Below are 17,304 nucleotides of genomic sequence, written 5' to 3' on the forward strand. Positions count from 1 at the left end.
AACAATTAGAAGAAACGTTTTTTTAAATCTAGCATACTTCAAGTGTACAAATAGTTTAAAAGAAAAGGTCATGAGTTCTGAATGCGACTGAGCGGAGGATTCGCTTTCTGAGCCCCCACGCGCCCCCTTCAGGAAGCATCTACCTGCGCCATAAGAAACTATATCACTAAACCCCAATATATAAGTCGAGCGCTGTACCTGAGCTACGTGGACGAGCTCTCTGTCTCCCCCTGCTGCTCTTCTCTGTTAGCTGAGCTCGCTATAGCTATAGCTGTTCTGAATCCGCCTCTGTAACTCTGTAAGTCACCATCATCAGTCCAAGATAGCAGACAGTCAGGAAGCCCCGGTAATGAAAGGAAGCAGAAAACACCCGAGATAGCTCGATAGAAACCGATCTGACACCGTAAGTGCCATTATTTCATTGCGAATTGCCTTAATCCAAATAGAGCACCAACAATTCAACTTTTCACTTATTAAATGTCCAGCGAGTTTCGCAGTAACGTCTGGCATAGACTTCACTATCAAATGAAAGCTAATGGAATTAGCCTTTATGTATCATATTCACCCACCCTGTCGAACCACATTTCTGTAATGCAATATGACAAAAGCATGTATATTTTGAGTGTCACTTTAATATAGTGACCCGCTAGCTTCCTGTTAATGTTGTTTATCCTAACGGGTTTATTGGTGAGCTGATCTGCCAATCATTGGTTGTGTCTCAAGCCCTATTGAGCTGCCTACCTAGACCCGTTCGAATCGCGATGTCTAAAATATTTCAATTCGAACCTCCGGGTTCGCATGTGATCCCAAAAATGGAAGGCAACTCAGGGTTTGCAGTACAACCAGACAGTATCGCTATCTAATATGATAGAGCTGTCATCTCCGTCTCACGTTTCATACATGCGCGTGCTGATTTTTCCAGATGTCCTATTTAAAGGGGCTCCTCGCCAGCTGCCTTGTGTTGGCGAGTGTGCTGTCCTGGGTCAAGGCAGTGCCAATAAGCATAGATAAAACTAAGGTGAAGCTCCCAGAGGAAACAGTCAAAGAGCCTCCCCAGAGTGTGGTAAGATATTTGATCAGCTAATTACAAAATAAGCTTTGGCTGCAAGTTCTAACAAGTAGTCTTAGAGTGTGAGGAAGCATAAAAATATGCATGGCTATTTCTGTGCGGCAATAAGGCTCACAATTTTGAAATCATTTACTTTGAAAGACAAAAAGCACACTTTATATTCCATTCATATTATTTATATTATATTTGTAGGACACTGGACTACATTATGACCGCTATCTCAGGGAAGTTATCGATTTCCTTGAAAAAGATCAACATTTTAGAGAAAAGCTGCACAACACAGACATGGAAGATATAAAGGTAAGAAACGGCATGGCTTTATTTGTGTTGTGTTATACAATACAAAGGTCACACAGAGCTAATCTGTTCATTCCTGCTGATTTCAGCTAGGGAAGTTGGCTAAAGAGCTTGACTTTGTCAGCCACCATGTGAGAACCAAGCTGGATGAACTTAAAAGGCAAGAGGTCAGCCGTCTGAGAACCCTGATCAAAGCCAAGCAAGATATTGAAGGAGGGAATGGTAAGAATGGCTGTAAAAAAAATAATTACAGTTGAATAAGTGCTTGAGGTCATTTCATGCATATTAATGAATGAACAGACCATAAACACCAAATGGGTTTTCAGAACATTCTCTGAACACAGTTCTGTCTCATGTTTAAAGATATTGCAGTAGATCACCAGGCGTTACTCAAACAGTTTGAATATCTGAACCACATGAACCCACATACATTTGAGGTTGAGGATCTGGACAGACTCATCAAATCGGTACGTCAATACTTAGTTACCCAGCTTCCATCATACTTCATTTGATTCTGTGGCTGTCACCTTGGATGCCTGAATGCTCCCTTTATTTGATACTTGATTTTGGTGCTTTTAATCCATAAAGGTCCAAAACAAAGCTGCCACATATATTTAGTATTTAAAATACATTTCTTATTGCATATAATTGTGGCAAATGTATAATAATAATAAATAATAATACATTTCCATGACTTAGTAAATAAAGATTTTAATAATTTCACAGCGATTTAGAAAAAAGTTCGTCATATTTTCACATTTTTTATGAAGGTGGGAATTTTCCTCTAAACATACAGTACATTTAACAGAATGCGGTGGTAAAAATGTCAAAAAATTATGTTTCTCTCACTAAATATAGCGCATTAGTCTGTACCGGTTAAAAACGTTTTTGAACTGCATCCTACTAATACACTCTCAAGGATTTCTGGAGTCTTCCATATGCACTTAAAAAGAACATCAAGTAATATTCTTTGTTTTAAATCCAAGGTCAGCATGTACATTCTAGCAAACATCTCAGGATCATTTTCCTTCTTTTCACATTCATAAGATAACTGAAGATGAAAGCATGTCAAGCTGTTATATTTCACTCATATTTATGATCTAGGCTACAAAAGATCTGGAGAACTACGACAAGGAACGGCATGAAGAATTTAAAAGGTACGAGATGACGAAAGAGCATGAGAGACAGGAACACCTGAAGACACTTGATGAGGAGGGCAGGAGGAAAGAAGAGGAGCACTATGAGGAGATGAAGAAAAAACATGCTGATCACCCTAAAGTCAATCACCCCGTGAGTCGGCACGTATGAACTTCTCCTGACGTTTGCGATTTCATTGAGGATATGCTCATGTTTCTCTGATATTCTGGTCTGTAGGGTAGCAAGGATCAGCTCAAAGAAGTGTGGGAAGAAGCTGATGGTCTTGACCCTGAAGATTTTGACCCCAAAACATTCTTCAATCTGCATGGTAAAATATTTTTGATAGCTTAGTTGAATCCTGGATATGAGAATGCTAAAATGACATGTTGAATATTGTTTCATTTTTTTTGCAGACACAAACGGAGATGGCTTCTTTGATGAACAAGAGCTGGAAGCCCTTTTCACGAAAGAGGTATGCAGTGTAATTATAACAATTGCATAATTCACCACAGAATAAAAATAAAACCTATATAAAATAGTGTCTGTCGTTATAAAATGCTCAGTTATTATTTAGTAGCAATGAAATGGCTTCTAATGTGATTATTTTTTCAGCTGGAAAAGATCTATGATCCCACTAATGAAGAGGACGACATGCTTGAAATGGAGGAGGAGAGGCTGCGAATGAGAGAACATGTCATGAACGAGGTTAAATGATGCTTATAATAATGGACCAATTCTCTTTGTATGACCTGGCAACTTCAGGAAGATCTTTGGGGAAAATTTATTTTTTTTCTAAATCTGTAATCTTCTGGCCTTCACAGGTCGACTCTAATAAAGACAGGCTGGTATCCTTAGATGAGTTCCTGGTTGCCACAAAGAAAAAAGAGTTTCTTGAACCAGACAGCTGGGAAGTGAGTATGGTCACATGCTTAACGGATATTTAGACCATTGCTTAATTCCCACTAATTCATGCGTGTATGTTGGATGATTGCCTAATAACTTAATCCTTTAATTAATACGTTATACGTGTATATATATAAACAATGCTATTTAAAGGCATTCAAGTTTTTCTGTAATAATCATCTTGGGCTATTGGATGACCCCAGACTCTAGAACAGAACCAGGCATATACTGAAGAAGAGATGAGAGAGTTTGAGGAGCAGTTGGCCAGGCAGGAGGAAGACTTAAATCTGAAAGCAGCTGACCTTCAGAAACAGAGAGAGGGTCTGGAGCAGCAGCAGGAGCAGCTCAATGCTCAGAAAATAGAACTGCAGCAGGTAACTGAACTGATTTGTCTCGTACCTGCTCATCGAATTAAAAAAATAATAACCAAGAAGAGTCATTTAAAACAAGTAAATGAAAAAAAACTGTTCTGTGCATCTTCCCTGTCAGGCTGTGGAGCATATGGAGCGGATAAAAACACAGAAGGTTCCACCTCCACCTGAGATGCATCGTAAGTAATACTTTCACTTCAGATATATAACTGGATACATGTGAAGTTTACATTACCAAGCTATTCTTACACTGGGTTTAAATGTGAGATCCACTGACATGTTATTCTACTTTAACAATATTGTGGAGATGGTTAAATAAACTTGATATCGGTTATTGTATGCAGTGGGTTAACAGGGTTTCCAATGTTGTGGTTGTTAAAGCATAAAAAAAACTTTAATAATAAAAAATAGCCACACCAATATTCCTAAATATACTTGAATTTTAACCATTTAAATTTAAAATGTAACATGTATTTTAATAGTGACATTCCTGACAAAAATACTTGAATTTTTAACATTTAAATTGAAATGTAATAATGTGGGTAATGGAGTCTTCACTGTCATCACCCTCAGTGTGAATAGGGTTGACCATTTTGTCCTCCAACACAACTGTAATATCACATGTAAACAATATTTTAATTTTAGAGCATTTCCTTAGGCAGCACCACCTAAAGAAAAACCTCTTTTTAAAGCCAAATTAAATATTATGCTTTTTACATGCACTGGTCAATATGGAGATTTAGGGCTATTTTGCCACCATAACATGACTAGTGGAAAGAAAAGTAACAATAATTAAAAAAAAATAAAATAGTAAAATTCGTTTCTATAAAGGCTGTTTCTAATGCATTTTTTCTCATGCACTGAGCCGAACATTCCCACTTCAGTAGCACGTACATACACCAGACTTTCCATTTTTTACAAAGAGGTTTGTTCATATGTCAATCCCATTTATTTATATTACATTTTATTCCTAAAAACTTTTATGGCTGTTACAGCATTTTCTGATTTATGATCAAAAGTGAAAGGTGGTGTCCAAAACCTCCTCTGTGAAATCTTCAACACTTATATTTCTTCTGTTGTCATCATTTGTAAGTCGCTTTGGATAAAAGCGTCTGCTAAATGACTAAATGTAAATGTAACACTTTGATTTTAAAAGTACGTTCTTGACAAATATACTTGAATTTTAAACATTTAAATGTAACACCTCGATTTTAAAAGCAACATTCTTGGCAAATATACTTAAATGTTATGTATAAACACCTTATTTTCAATGTAAAAAATTTTTGGCAAATGCACTGTAGTTTTAAACATTAAGTGTAACCTGTTATTCTTGGCAATAATACAAAACACTCTAAATCTCTTATAACAGTGCAAGGAAATGCTGTCCCTGAGTCACTAGGACATGATCCGCCTCCTGTGCCCCCTGAGAACCAGCCTCTGCCCCCAGGACACCAAGATATCCCTCCAGAACAGCAACAACAACATGTACCCCAAAATCAACAGGATCTAGGACAGGAACCCCAACATATACCCCAAGAAAACCAGCCACTGCCTCCAGGACACAACAGCCTACCCCATGATTCTCCACAGATGCCCCTCGACCACAACAATGTGCCATAGAATGGTCATATGGTTTTTCCTGCGTGACTGTGTGGACAAACTGACCTTCTGACTTCAAACTGATTTCAACAAAAAGTACCTCCTGCACAGTACGAGTCAATGATTACCTGTGGTCATGTGTGCTGTGGTTTTAATTAGTAAGGAATTGGGTGGTTTCATAAATATCATACATTTAATGCAGACTTTGCTGTTTGATGTGTGTTTGATTTCTTTTTGTTATTGGAAATATCTTTTACATACGTTGTGGATATTTTATTTTCCAACAGAGTGGATTGGATGTCTGTGTGTACGCTTTTGTTTTGGACATTTTTTTTTCTGAAATTTTAATGGCCATGAAGAGCTACTTAAAACCTAGTTGTGTGGTATCAGAATATTGTTGAATTGTACTGGAAGTTTTTAATTGATTAAGGCTACTCTGGAGTTTAACTGTTGCTTACGGGGGGAACTTTGAGAGTAAAGTCAATAAAGAAATCTATTTGGAAAAAAAAATTATTTTATGAAATACAAACATCACATGCAATTACTTCAATTCAGTTCAGTACAAATTAAGCTCAATTAAAGCCAAAATTAAGGCACTTACAATGATAGTGAATGGGGACAATTTCTGGAGGATTTAAAAGCAGAAATGTGAAGCTTTTACCAGTATTTTTACAAATGCACTTGTATTGTTAAATTTGTGAATAATTTGAATTGTAAAGATGTTTAAAGAATCATTTTTAAATTTGTAGTGTTTATGGTAATGTGTAATCATGGCAAAAGAAAAAAAAAAGTTGTAAAATTGAAAATAACTTTACACACATACAAAAAAAAAAAAGTTTAGGAACCAATTTTCCCCCACACTAATTGTTTACATCCTCTGTCCATATTATTGAAACCGTTCTTGTGCTAATTACTTTTTTTTTTGTGCTAATCAACATGAAGCCACAAATGCTGTCTATTGTGCTTACCTTGCACTGAACCCAAAACTAGCTTTAAGTGCATTTTAATTATTCCACACACCACACAAATGTCTTGTTGCACTATACTTAACCCATCGAAAGCCATTTGTGATAATCATATCAATGAGGCACTATATATGTGTATATATATATATATATATATATATATATATATATATATAAACTGCATATTAAATGCACAAGAGTGCTTTAAGATTTTAAGATATTAAATGCACAACGTATGTTATGGCTTCATAGAAGATTCTTTCTGCTCTTACGTCATACCAAATGTGTGAGAATAACTTTTAAAGTGTCTCGTCCTTCAAAAAACATTTATTAGCATTAATTCTAATCAACATTGATTGGAAGAAATACAATGAAGCAGTCATTCAGCCACATACAGTACAATGCATTTCCTGTAAACCGTTTGGCTGAGCCAAAAAAAGAATTCACGTCACAATACAGTACGTACAAGTAAATTTTTCACATTCACTTAACAGTTCATTTGGCCAAAAACGAAGTGCCTTTGGTATACGGTGTACTTCACATTCATAATCTAGCGGCTCTTCCCAGCTACCAAGTCGTCATTCCACCAAGCTCAATTAAAATCCAGACACCCATAATCAAAGGCACGTGTTCTGTCTCAAATGTGTAAAGGCTGTGCAATAGCATATGATTGAGAGAAAGCTTTGAGAGCTCTGAGCAATTACAGTGCTGGGAGTGCTATAGTCTCATTGATACTGTATTTTCCCAAATCCATTGGTTGTGTCCTTACTTGCTAAGATGCGGTCATCTAACTACATGGTCTGGAGTGGCACGGCTCGTGTTTGAGAGTCCAAATGGGTGGAGGAGATAAAGGGGTGGAACAGGGCTGATAATGGCTAAAGGACTGGGTTTAGCTGGTCTGTTGGGCAGCCATGGGACCCATTCCTCTGCTGGACCGATATGATCCCCCTCGTCCTGAAACCCAAATACATCAGAAAATCAATGTGGAGATAAATAGTCTAGTCACATTCAATGATTTCAGGGCCAATTACAACGAGCACTTTCCACGCTTTTGAAATGGTATTCTGATCATAAAACACCCATAAAGTATGTACATTATGTATCTTATACTACAAGTGTTAAATGCAAACCATCAATCCCAAAAGTACAACAACAGATTCATCAGAACAGCTCCATATATCATTATTGCACTCAAATTCTCTATGGAAAACCATTGAAATTTTGAACGGCCATATCTCCGTAATGGCGCGGCGGATCCGCACCAAATTTGGGGGATCCCTTCAGCTTGAGGAACCCTCGCGAATGCAAATTGACTGTACGTCTCGAGGCCCTCTTTCGAATGAGACCACCCCTGCGTGGATAGCCCCAGGGATTCGGGAGTTACAGGTGGTTAAATTCACGGTCCCCTCAAAAATTGGAAGTGAAATGTGACAACATGCCCCATAGGTGGGGTACATTGTAACAGCTGAGGGGCACATTGTAACATGACCATATAACAGCTTAAAATGTTATCTGATCGCATGAAAAAAATATACAAGACAAATTAAAATATTTTGTCAACAAAATAAAATAATTATTTCAAATAAAATAATGGCGTTTTTTAAGAATTTAAAATGATCTGATTTTGGAGTTTGACAATGAACATTGCAACCATGCTTGGGACGGCCCACATAAACGAGCAACGATGCTTTACATGTCTTGAAATAATAATTTCTAAACATTAAACACTGACTGTCTGTTTTTATTCACCTGTTTCTCGTTGTTTCTCATTAAAATTAAAGTAAATAACATCGCTAATGTCATAGAATAGCACATTGTAACACAGTGTTACAACGTGCCCCATCTGCGCAACTGGAGTTTAAAACTGGTTACTGTCTTCTGCTAGTAATCAAAGCATTAAAAAAAAAACCTATCTGAAATGATAAATAACAGATTGGAGATTAAAATAACAGCAGATGTCTCATTTTAAATTAATAATAAAATATAATAAATAATAAAAACTGAGATAAAAAAAAAGTTTACTTTAGCCAGAATTTAAATGTTACTATGGTAAAATAATATTCAAACTATGTGTTACAACTAACACCCCGTTACTTTGTGCATCGCACTCATCGCAAGTTTATTGTTAAATGCCCTTACATATCTCTGTCACCATTATAAGTGTTTGATCACCACATTTGAGTGATCATTGCAAAAAATGTGTTTATGTATATAAATATATATATATATTCTGTTTATGTATATACTGTATTCTATATATAGTACCAGTCAAATGTTTGGACACATGAATGGGAAAGTGTCCAAACTTTTGACTGGTACTAATATACACAAAGAATATCGGCCGATATATCGGTATCGGCCTTTTTTTACTCCCTAATATCGGTATCGGTTCCAAAAAACCCATATCGGGCGGGCTCTATAGAAGACCTCATCAAGATACTACAAAAGATGCAAGACATGAGCAGAACTATCAAACGTGTCAGTGCAATGCTTGTTTCCACAGAAAACCAATGGAAAAAAACTGCATAAAGTAATGCAAAAATGTGTTCTTTGTGAATGGCCCCTTACACAGCATGAAAAACAGAACAGAAGCAGTATGGAGAGACAAACTCTGAGGGGGTGAATTTGGAGAGGGTGGGGTAGACAGGTTGAGGCCTACCGCTTGCATGGACTGGAATGGAGCTGCGTTAACGTTGATGCCACTGTGAAGGGGTTTGGAGACAGGCTGAAACACCTGGGGCTGAGAGGAAGGGGTGGGGGGCTGCTCAGACGACAGGGGCATGGAGACCTAGGGTGTATATCCTACATCACTCACATATCTAAGCCATAGTGTACACACAGCATCTGCGAAAGCACTGCGGTGTATGCGGTTACCTGCAGGGGGTCAATGGAGTCTGTCTGTGGTCGGGGTTCCGAGTTATGAGGGGGCTGATAGAGAGGGGGTGTGGAGGAGTAGGCCTCCTTTGGAGCGGAGACCATCGGGACCTGGATAGAGAAACAGAGTTTCAGGAAAGCCATTTCAGACATAAACCACTTGAGAGCATGTTTCTGCTAATTGCACTTACTTGCGTGGGTTCAGGCTGCACAGAAAGAGCGTTGTGTTGGGGTAGTCGGGATTCTGTGTGAGCAAAAAAAAACCCACATTAAAAGAGCAACATTTTGGGCTGGGTATTGAGAACTGGTTTCATTTTAGAATCGGTTCCAAATTTCCAAGAACCGGAATTCAATAAGACATGTATATTACGATTCCGCTTAACGATTCCTGCATTCGCATTCTAATGTGATTTTATACCATTTAAGCACAAGTAGGAAAGAACTTGCGCACAGTTTTGCGGCACGCGCACACATCTGAAGCACGAGCACAGAGAACCACAGTTCTGGTGCGGGTTCCACTGCAGACAAGGTAGTTCCGGCCTGGACTTCTTTTTCACATCTTGCGACCAATATGCACAAAATTATGTCAGTATATCCTTGTAAACACAGCCATTTTTGTCTTAAGTTGAACACAAACAGATGAGAAAGAAAACGCATGTGTAACAGTAATTTAGATCCATGTGCGTTTGGTGTTAGAGACAGCAGAATAATAAACCTGCTGCCTGTCATTAATGTTAATCAAAGAACAAAAGAAAATCATTCACTGATCTTGACTGAATACCTTTCGTACCTTTAATGAGGATTAATCTATATCTTATTTATAAAAAGATAATTTTGGATTTCATTTTCTGTACCTGAAATTTGTACAGTTGTATTTATGCTATTGATTTGTTTGTTCCCATTTTATTACTGACCGTTTACTTGTCTTTAACAATTTAATATTTGAAATTTATATATTTTTTTAGTTTTTGCTGTGGTATTTTTGTTAAAAGCATAGGCAAAAGTTCCTCATGTGCCTAAGTGTTCTGTAGGCTGCTGATTATTGCCCATGTTATTCAGCTGCAACAGAATGCTTTGTAAAAAGACACAGAATAAATGTTTGACATCTAAACATTCACCTTCATTTTTTTTTACCTTATTGGAATTGAAAATAGGAATGGGATAAGCAGAATTGGAATTGATCGTATTCAAACAATACCCAACCATATAGAAAAGTTAATCCAAAATTCTTTAGTTACTCAGCCTTATGTTGTCATTATAAATGTTTTTTTCTTTGTGCAAGGCTAAACTTCTTTAAAACTATTAAAAATTGATTTTAGTAATTGAAAAAGTCAAAATTAAAAATACCACTTCAATGATTAGAAACGAGATGAAGTACTAAAATTGAAGAAGAAAAAAAAAAAAAGTGAATAAAAGTGACAAAAGCCCAAAAATAACTAAAACCTAAATTAAAATATAAAAACTAAGGCTAATTCCAAATATTAATAAATGCTTTAATAGCGATTAAATAATACTAAAATAACACTGCTGCAAGGAATCTTCGGTCCTTCAGCATAGCTCTCAAATATGATTGATTTGTACAGATATTACTCATTGGACATTTGGTCATAAAACACAAAAAACCAATGCAATCTAGTGATTGATGCCCAACTTGACATGATGCATCTAAAGGTGTCTAAATAAAGTAAATAAGAATTTTTGCTTTTAGAGCAGACTATCCCTGCGACCCAATGTTCATACTATCCATCCTAAATAGTATGTGAGATTAGAATAAGTGTGTCCCAAAGCATAGTATGTTGAAAAGAATATGCCAAAATTCCCTGGATGGTCTACTATTTCAGGTAGACTTTTTAAGTGTGGATCCGTGCACACTCTAATGGCTAATATTGCCCACAATCCATTGCGCTTTGGTGAAGGATTCGGTTCAGAACTACAAACAAGAATAAAAAAGCGATGTGCGCGACCAATGGTTAAGTAAAGAGGTTTAGATAAAGGGGTTTGAGCTACTAATAATCAACAATTAACCTGGTAAAAAAATATTTATTTAATGTTATCTTTTATATTTCATCTGCAACAACGTGAACTTTTATAAACATCTGTTGGGCCATTAACTTTTAAATTAATCATTATGCAAAAAATATGAGCAGAGTTCTCCGCATAAAGACCTACGGCTGGCAGATCAAAGTGCTACTTCTTTTCTCTCCAATACGGTAGGAAGTTAAATGAAATGTGGAGGATGTTAACTGTGACAAGATGATTGACAGGCCAGTTTACAGTGGCAGTGTGCATGTAACTATGCCACAGAGCAGCCTGTTGAAAACACAATTGTATGTCATGATAGTATGTCCCAAAGTTTGCCTACTCTTCTCCTACACACTCAAAAGTGTGTACTTTTTCTTCATCAAGAGTACATACTTTGCACATTGGGACACAGCATTTTTTAATTTGTATACCAACCTGGTGGACAGACCATCTGTGCAGGTTTCATGGGCTGTGCCGACACAATAGCAGGATCTAGAGGCGGTCCCTCAAACTCCAGCATGGAGTCCTGCGTTACATTTCACACACAAGTTAGAAAAGACCACTGCTACACTTGAAGCGTGATGAATGACAAATTCCGCAGTTTACCTGCATGAAGTTGAAGGTACCCTGCATTTGAGCCATGAGATCTTGGACTGCCTGCTTTCGGACCACGGGATCTGCTGCAGGGGGAGGGAGGACGGCGTTCAGTGTGTGCGGTTCTGAGCTGACCAGAGCTGGGCTCATGGCTGCAGGTGGCTGCTGTGGTTGCTGGAGGGCACTAACTGCCTGAAAAGCAAAAATCACTGTGTAAACAACATTTGCCAGAGGTTGCTAACATTTCTGGTGTTTTCTTTGACAAATGAGGTCTATTAGGTATACCGGAGAACTTGTGTTCCACTCTGCTCCTTGCTCTTTGTCACTGCTGCTGTAGGTGGCTTCTGGAATGAATTGTCTGTTTACAAACTATAAGGAAAAAGAAGTGCAGGGCATTAAAAACATGTTATGACTACAGTTGTCTAGTTTGTAAAATGTTTTCTTGCCTTCCAAAAAAAATAATAATACAGGATTTACATAAAGCATGTAGATAAAACATGGCTTTTCACACTATGCTTAACCCTGGGTCATCATTGGCCTAAACCCCATTTTTAACCCCAGGTAGAGGAATGTTTCACACTTGTAACTTAGAAGCAGGTTAGCACTATGGTAATGAAACTCTGCTCGCAAGCAGCATTAACATTGCTTTTGCCAAACTTGTGTTATAATGTTTCAGCTAGATGCTTAGCAATACAATGGCGTTCTCATCTCTGTCAAAATGAAAGTCCCATGCACTCACTGTTCGATGAATCGGCCAAACAGAAAAACTCATGGCGATGAAAAATGCAGTGTAAAAAAATGAAGCAAGATAACCCAGGATTCCGTTCACCTGTGGCCTGTTCCATGAAGCTAGCTGAACAAACTCAGTGTTTCAGAGTTGACAAAACCAAACAAATTCAACCTGGTTTAGATCAAGATCAGCTGGCTCACAAAGCTAGATATAAACATTCTCTGTCAATTCAGAGTTTGATCCAGAGTTTGTGATTAACCTGAAAGTGTGACACATGCAGCAAACAGCCAATCACACGGAAGAGAGAGCATCGGTTTGATACACTTCTTGCATGACTATCCCCAATTAACTTCTCTGCTGAATATTAAGAGGTGTTATTAAAAATAATGAATTTAAATGCATTTACAAGGTAGGAATAAGCACTGCTGCTGCAGCAAAAGTTTGAGAAGGCAGCAGAAATAAAATATTTTATTATGCAAATAAATCAACAGAATTTAATAATTTATTTAGTTTCTAAATAAAAGTAATTTTAAAAGCTTTATATATTAAAACTTATATGTATATATTTACATTTATTTAAATTAAAAGATAATTTAATTGCCAGTTCATATAACAATTATTTGAATATTTTATATGAATTATAAATAATTATAATTCATATAATATGAATCTAATAAATAATTAGCAGCAAACGATGGCCAATTCTGTCTCTAAGATTCTATCACTGTAAACTGCTTTAATGTGGAGCAAGAGATATGGGGGAGTGGCTTTATTGCATCAGATATACGTCATTTTGCTCACCGCTGATTGGTCCAGTTTGGGTTTGCAATCGCTAACCCAGAATAAAACCTGCTCCGGAGCAGAGTAGCCGTGTAGTGCAAGTTACCATGGCAACGAAACCTGCTCAAAACCAACCTACCTTCTTGAGCCCATAAACTCAGAGTTTGCTCAAACTAAACACGAACTTACCTGGGTAAAAACCAAAACCAGCTTTGTGCAACAGACCTCTGGGTTTTAGAATGACCCAGGATTAACTATTTCAAGGGCGAAAAGCCCTAAACTGTGTTAATATCAATTCACACCTCTGTTGCTTCATCCTCAATAGTTTCTGTGTATTCTTGAGCGGTTCCCTCTGTGAAAAGACAAGAACATCGATGTAAACTGTCAGTCGCTTGAGAAAGCATTTCTCTGCTCTAAAATTTGATGACTTTGTTTTCACCTGGCTCAACGGGGCGTTCCTCGCTCTCTGAAGACTCCGCTGCTGCTGCAGCCCCCGTCTCCTCTTCACACACTCCATTCTGATGTGTTTGAGCACGATCAAAGTACCCACTTAGCAGCATCTTGTCCAAGCTTTCCTTAAGGGCTTTGTCTGTTCAAGACACAAAAAACAGGTTAATGCAAGGGCTCAAAGTTTAGCGAGGCCGTGTTAGTCTGCTGGAAGATGTTAACTACATCATTTGGACTCTAAAGGCATTTTTCTTTACTGAAGGTAACTTTGATTTAGCCCACAAAAACTGCAACAACATCAGTAACAAAGTCTCATAGGCTGAATTTACAAACAAATTTATACTATCATGATTCCCACCCTCTCTGTAGGAATACGCAGGCAGGCCATGTCCATCATTAAAACCTCCAGCAGAGAGGCTTTGTGCAGACCACTGGCTGCCTGCCCAGCTGCTGACGTGGGTCACAAGTCAGCATTGCTGATCCTCATAGGGCCGAGACAGAGTACAGCTTTCAAAAGCCATGGCAAGTGCCACCATTCATAGGGAGGCCAAGAGAGGGATGGCCCCAGTGGTATTCAGACTCAATGGAGAACAAATATTGATTTGATTATTCAGTTGGCATTGCTCAAGACTATTCTGACAATTGAAAGTGCGAGTTACAAACAAAAGACTCTTACGAACTGGTTATTTTTCATTCTTTTTAACTTTCATGAAACAACCGCAAACTCACTCTTGCGTTACCAAGAATCAGATTCACTTAAGCTATGAATAGTTCAAGAGACTGAGTTCACAACCGAATCCCTCACAGAATCGTGAAACATTTTTGGTTTATGTTCGAAATTAAGCAGAGACCTTTAATTTCATGCAAGGTCTCACAATCCTAAAATGTACATCACAAAAATACACCTTCAGAATAGAGCTTTGTTAAATAATAATGGTATTCTATAATAAATAAATGGTACTCTTAAAAAATCCACACATAAAAAAAAGACAATTTATTTTTATTTATTCATTCCTATATGTATAATTAAACCATTACAGTTTAAAAAGTAAACATTTTGGGTCCAATATTAAGACTAAATTGACTGTAAAATCCAGAAAAAAACATTACTTACATGTGGTTCCAGCCACAGCTTTATCCCTTCCTTCCAAAAGCTCCCACAAATGCCCGGATGCTTCATCAAACTGCTCAGCCAACCTGGAATCAAAAGTAATTCTGAAATATTAAAACACACCAAATCTACTAACAAAAATGAACTGAAGGGCACAAATGAACTGTCCTCACCTTACACTAGAGTCCCGCTCAGGCCCAATTAGCTTGTAGAACTCATCCAGGCCCGTGAGCTCTGACTCTGTGAGTACAGGGGCGTCCCCACTGGACTGAGTCAGGTCCTGCCTCACGCTTTCCTCCCCCAGCTGCTCTAGCAAATACTGCACCTCCAGCACTGCCTTCAGTCGCTTGCGCTCCACCTCCTCCCTCTTCAGCTGCTCCCGTCGTGTTGCCTTTTTCACTGTTTTCTGGATCTACAAGAAAACAATCAAAATATTTTAATATAAACTGGGCGAAACAAATTGACCAGGTGCTGTCCCACAGCATTTTCGCTTTGTGAGAACAGAAATATTGCATTGCATCAATGGTTTTAGGCTTGATAGTAGGAGTAAAAGTTAGGGATGCATCGATCCGATACTCAGGATCGGTATCGGCTCCGATACTGGAATTTTCTGCCGGATCGGGTATCGGTCAGACGAACCGATCCAAATCCGATAGTGCTTATACTATTCTGTGTTATTGTTAAGCCCCACGAAAGCACAAACACATTATAAAGCACCATAAAGTCAAAGTCCAAGTGTTCTGAAGCTGTTCCATAGTTCAGTGTGAGGTACAGATGACTATTTAAGTCATTAAATTCAAGTTCACAAACTCTTCTCTCTGCTGCGGCTGTCTGCCATCCTCCATTCAGCATTCAAACTGCGTGTCACGTTTGGTTACGACAGTCAAGACTAGGGCTGTAGCTATCGATTATTTTAGTAATTGAGTATTCTACAGATTATTCCATCGATTAATCGTATAAGAAGTCATTTTTCTTTATTAAAGAGCAATGCTAAATATACAAGAGATAATAAGATAGATCTCTTAAAATAAACAACTAATTTGTTTTCTTTTTAGAAAAATTAACATTTTTATTGCAGAAATTGCATACATTAATAACCGTGAAGACTAAACCCCATTTAATGTATTTAATTGCCAAATTGCATTCAAAATGCAAATACAAATATATCAAAAAATTTCAATAAATAAAAATACTAAAATCTATTTCACATTACTTTAAAAAAGGTAAACAGTACAAACTAAAACTAAGGCATAAATAAAAATAATAATACCTAAACATTGCATTTATGTCGTGCAACTTAACTTTCAAGTTTCAGCCTGACTAAAGCTCAAGCATGACATAAGCCTTTACTATTTTCTTGGAAGGCTTTGTGGCTTTTGTGAGAGGCAAAAGTCAGTGGACAGGAAGGTAACTTGGAACAAGAACAAGAGACCATACACAATTTTTAAACATTTTTCTGCAACATGAAATTAGAGTTATTTGGAGAATAAACCCTCTTAAAATGTCCCTATACGTACTGGTGTGTGTGTGTAAAACTTGTTTTTGATATCCTTCATATTCTGTAGGGCTGCACGATATATCGAAATATCACAAATGTCATATCACAAGGGTGTGAGATATCTGAATCATTTTAATAATAGGCTACTTAAATCAAAACGTTACAAATGGTCAAAGTTTTTGTTCGACGCATATAGCAGAGAATTGCTTGACGTTAAAAAGAGTTAAGTGCAATAAGTTGCAGAAAACAACTCTTTGCCGTCTCGTCTTGCTGTCTGACTCACACCTGAAGCGCGCGCACAAGCCGCATCTCGCACAGCATCTCTTCAGTTCTGCCACACACGTGCAAAGCGCGCATGCACACACACACACGCACGCGTTTCAGACACCGAGTTGATTCGTCTTTTGCATCTTCTCATGTTTGAACAGACACATACACACAGAATTATGTCAACAGTACCCATTTCGACGATCATTCTCGTAAACGCAGTCAGTTATGTTTTAAATGAATGTAAACAGCTGAGAAATAAATCGGATGTGTATCATTATACTGGATCCGTGCAGTCGGTTTTAAAGGGACAGCAGCCTATAAATACCTGCTGCTGAATATGTCAATATGTCAGCTGAGAAATAAATCGGATGTGTATCATTATACTGGATCCGTGCAGTCGGTTTTAAAGGGACAGCAGCCTATAAATACCTGCTGCTGAATATGTCACTAATGTTAATCAAACAACAAAACAGCTATAACAAAGATTAATCTAAATTTAATCCATACCGTGAACACTATGCGGTGTTATTTTACACTTAATTATTAAATTTCTGTATCTGAATACTATTGTTTATATTATCTATGCTTTTTTTTCAAGCACTGTTCACTTGCCTTTAATCATGTTTGAACTTTCTCA

The 17,304-nt window shown here is 37.5% G+C and overlaps 2 protein-coding genes across 2 annotated transcripts in view; one reads left to right on the plus strand and one right to left on the minus strand.

Moving 5' to 3' along the window:
• The first annotated feature begins 235 nt into the window (after window positions 1-235).
• LOC107593409 (nucleobindin-2-like) lies at window positions 236-5,886 on the plus strand. Its single transcript, XM_016283135.1, has 13 exons — window positions 236-403; window positions 923-1,063; window positions 1,262-1,369; window positions 1,456-1,588; window positions 1,730-1,833; window positions 2,471-2,656; window positions 2,741-2,831; window positions 2,917-2,975; window positions 3,116-3,208; window positions 3,325-3,414; window positions 3,610-3,780; window positions 3,896-3,956; window positions 5,147-5,886. Exons 2-13 carry the CDS (start codon window positions 923-925, stop codon window positions 5,395-5,397), a joined length of 1,488 nt encoding a protein of 495 aa, XP_016138621.1. The 5' UTR covers window positions 236-403; the 3' UTR covers window positions 5,398-5,886.
• A 2,896-nt stretch (window positions 5,887-8,782) lies between these two features.
• The window catches only part of LOC107593420 (caprin-1-like), a 13,089-nt gene continuing 4,567 nt past the window's right edge, over window positions 8,783-17,304 (minus strand). Inside the window, exons 4-13 of the mRNA XM_016283146.1 lie at window positions 15,073-15,311; window positions 14,903-14,985; window positions 13,781-13,930; window positions 13,644-13,693; window positions 12,117-12,200; window positions 11,844-12,023; window positions 11,673-11,763; window positions 9,407-9,459; window positions 9,216-9,326; window positions 8,783-9,081 (exon numbers count right to left, since the gene is read on the minus strand). Coding sequence (XP_016138632.1) covers window positions 8,821-9,081; window positions 9,216-9,326; window positions 9,407-9,459; window positions 11,673-11,763; window positions 11,844-12,023; window positions 12,117-12,200; window positions 13,644-13,693; window positions 13,781-13,930; window positions 14,903-14,985; window positions 15,073-15,311 — 1,302 coding nt within the window. The 3' untranslated portion in view covers window positions 8,783-8,820. The remainder of the gene's footprint in view (window positions 9,082-9,215; window positions 9,327-9,406; window positions 9,460-11,672; window positions 11,764-11,843; window positions 12,024-12,116; window positions 12,201-13,643; window positions 13,694-13,780; window positions 13,931-14,902; window positions 14,986-15,072; window positions 15,312-17,304) is intronic.

Source organism: Sinocyclocheilus grahami, unplaced genomic scaffold (assembly GCF_001515645.1).
Source record: "Sinocyclocheilus grahami isolate Dianchi unplaced genomic scaffold, SAMN03320097.WGS_v1.1 scaffold10.1, whole genome shotgun sequence".
NCBI lineage: Eukaryota > Metazoa > Chordata > Actinopteri > Cypriniformes > Cyprinidae > Sinocyclocheilus > Sinocyclocheilus grahami.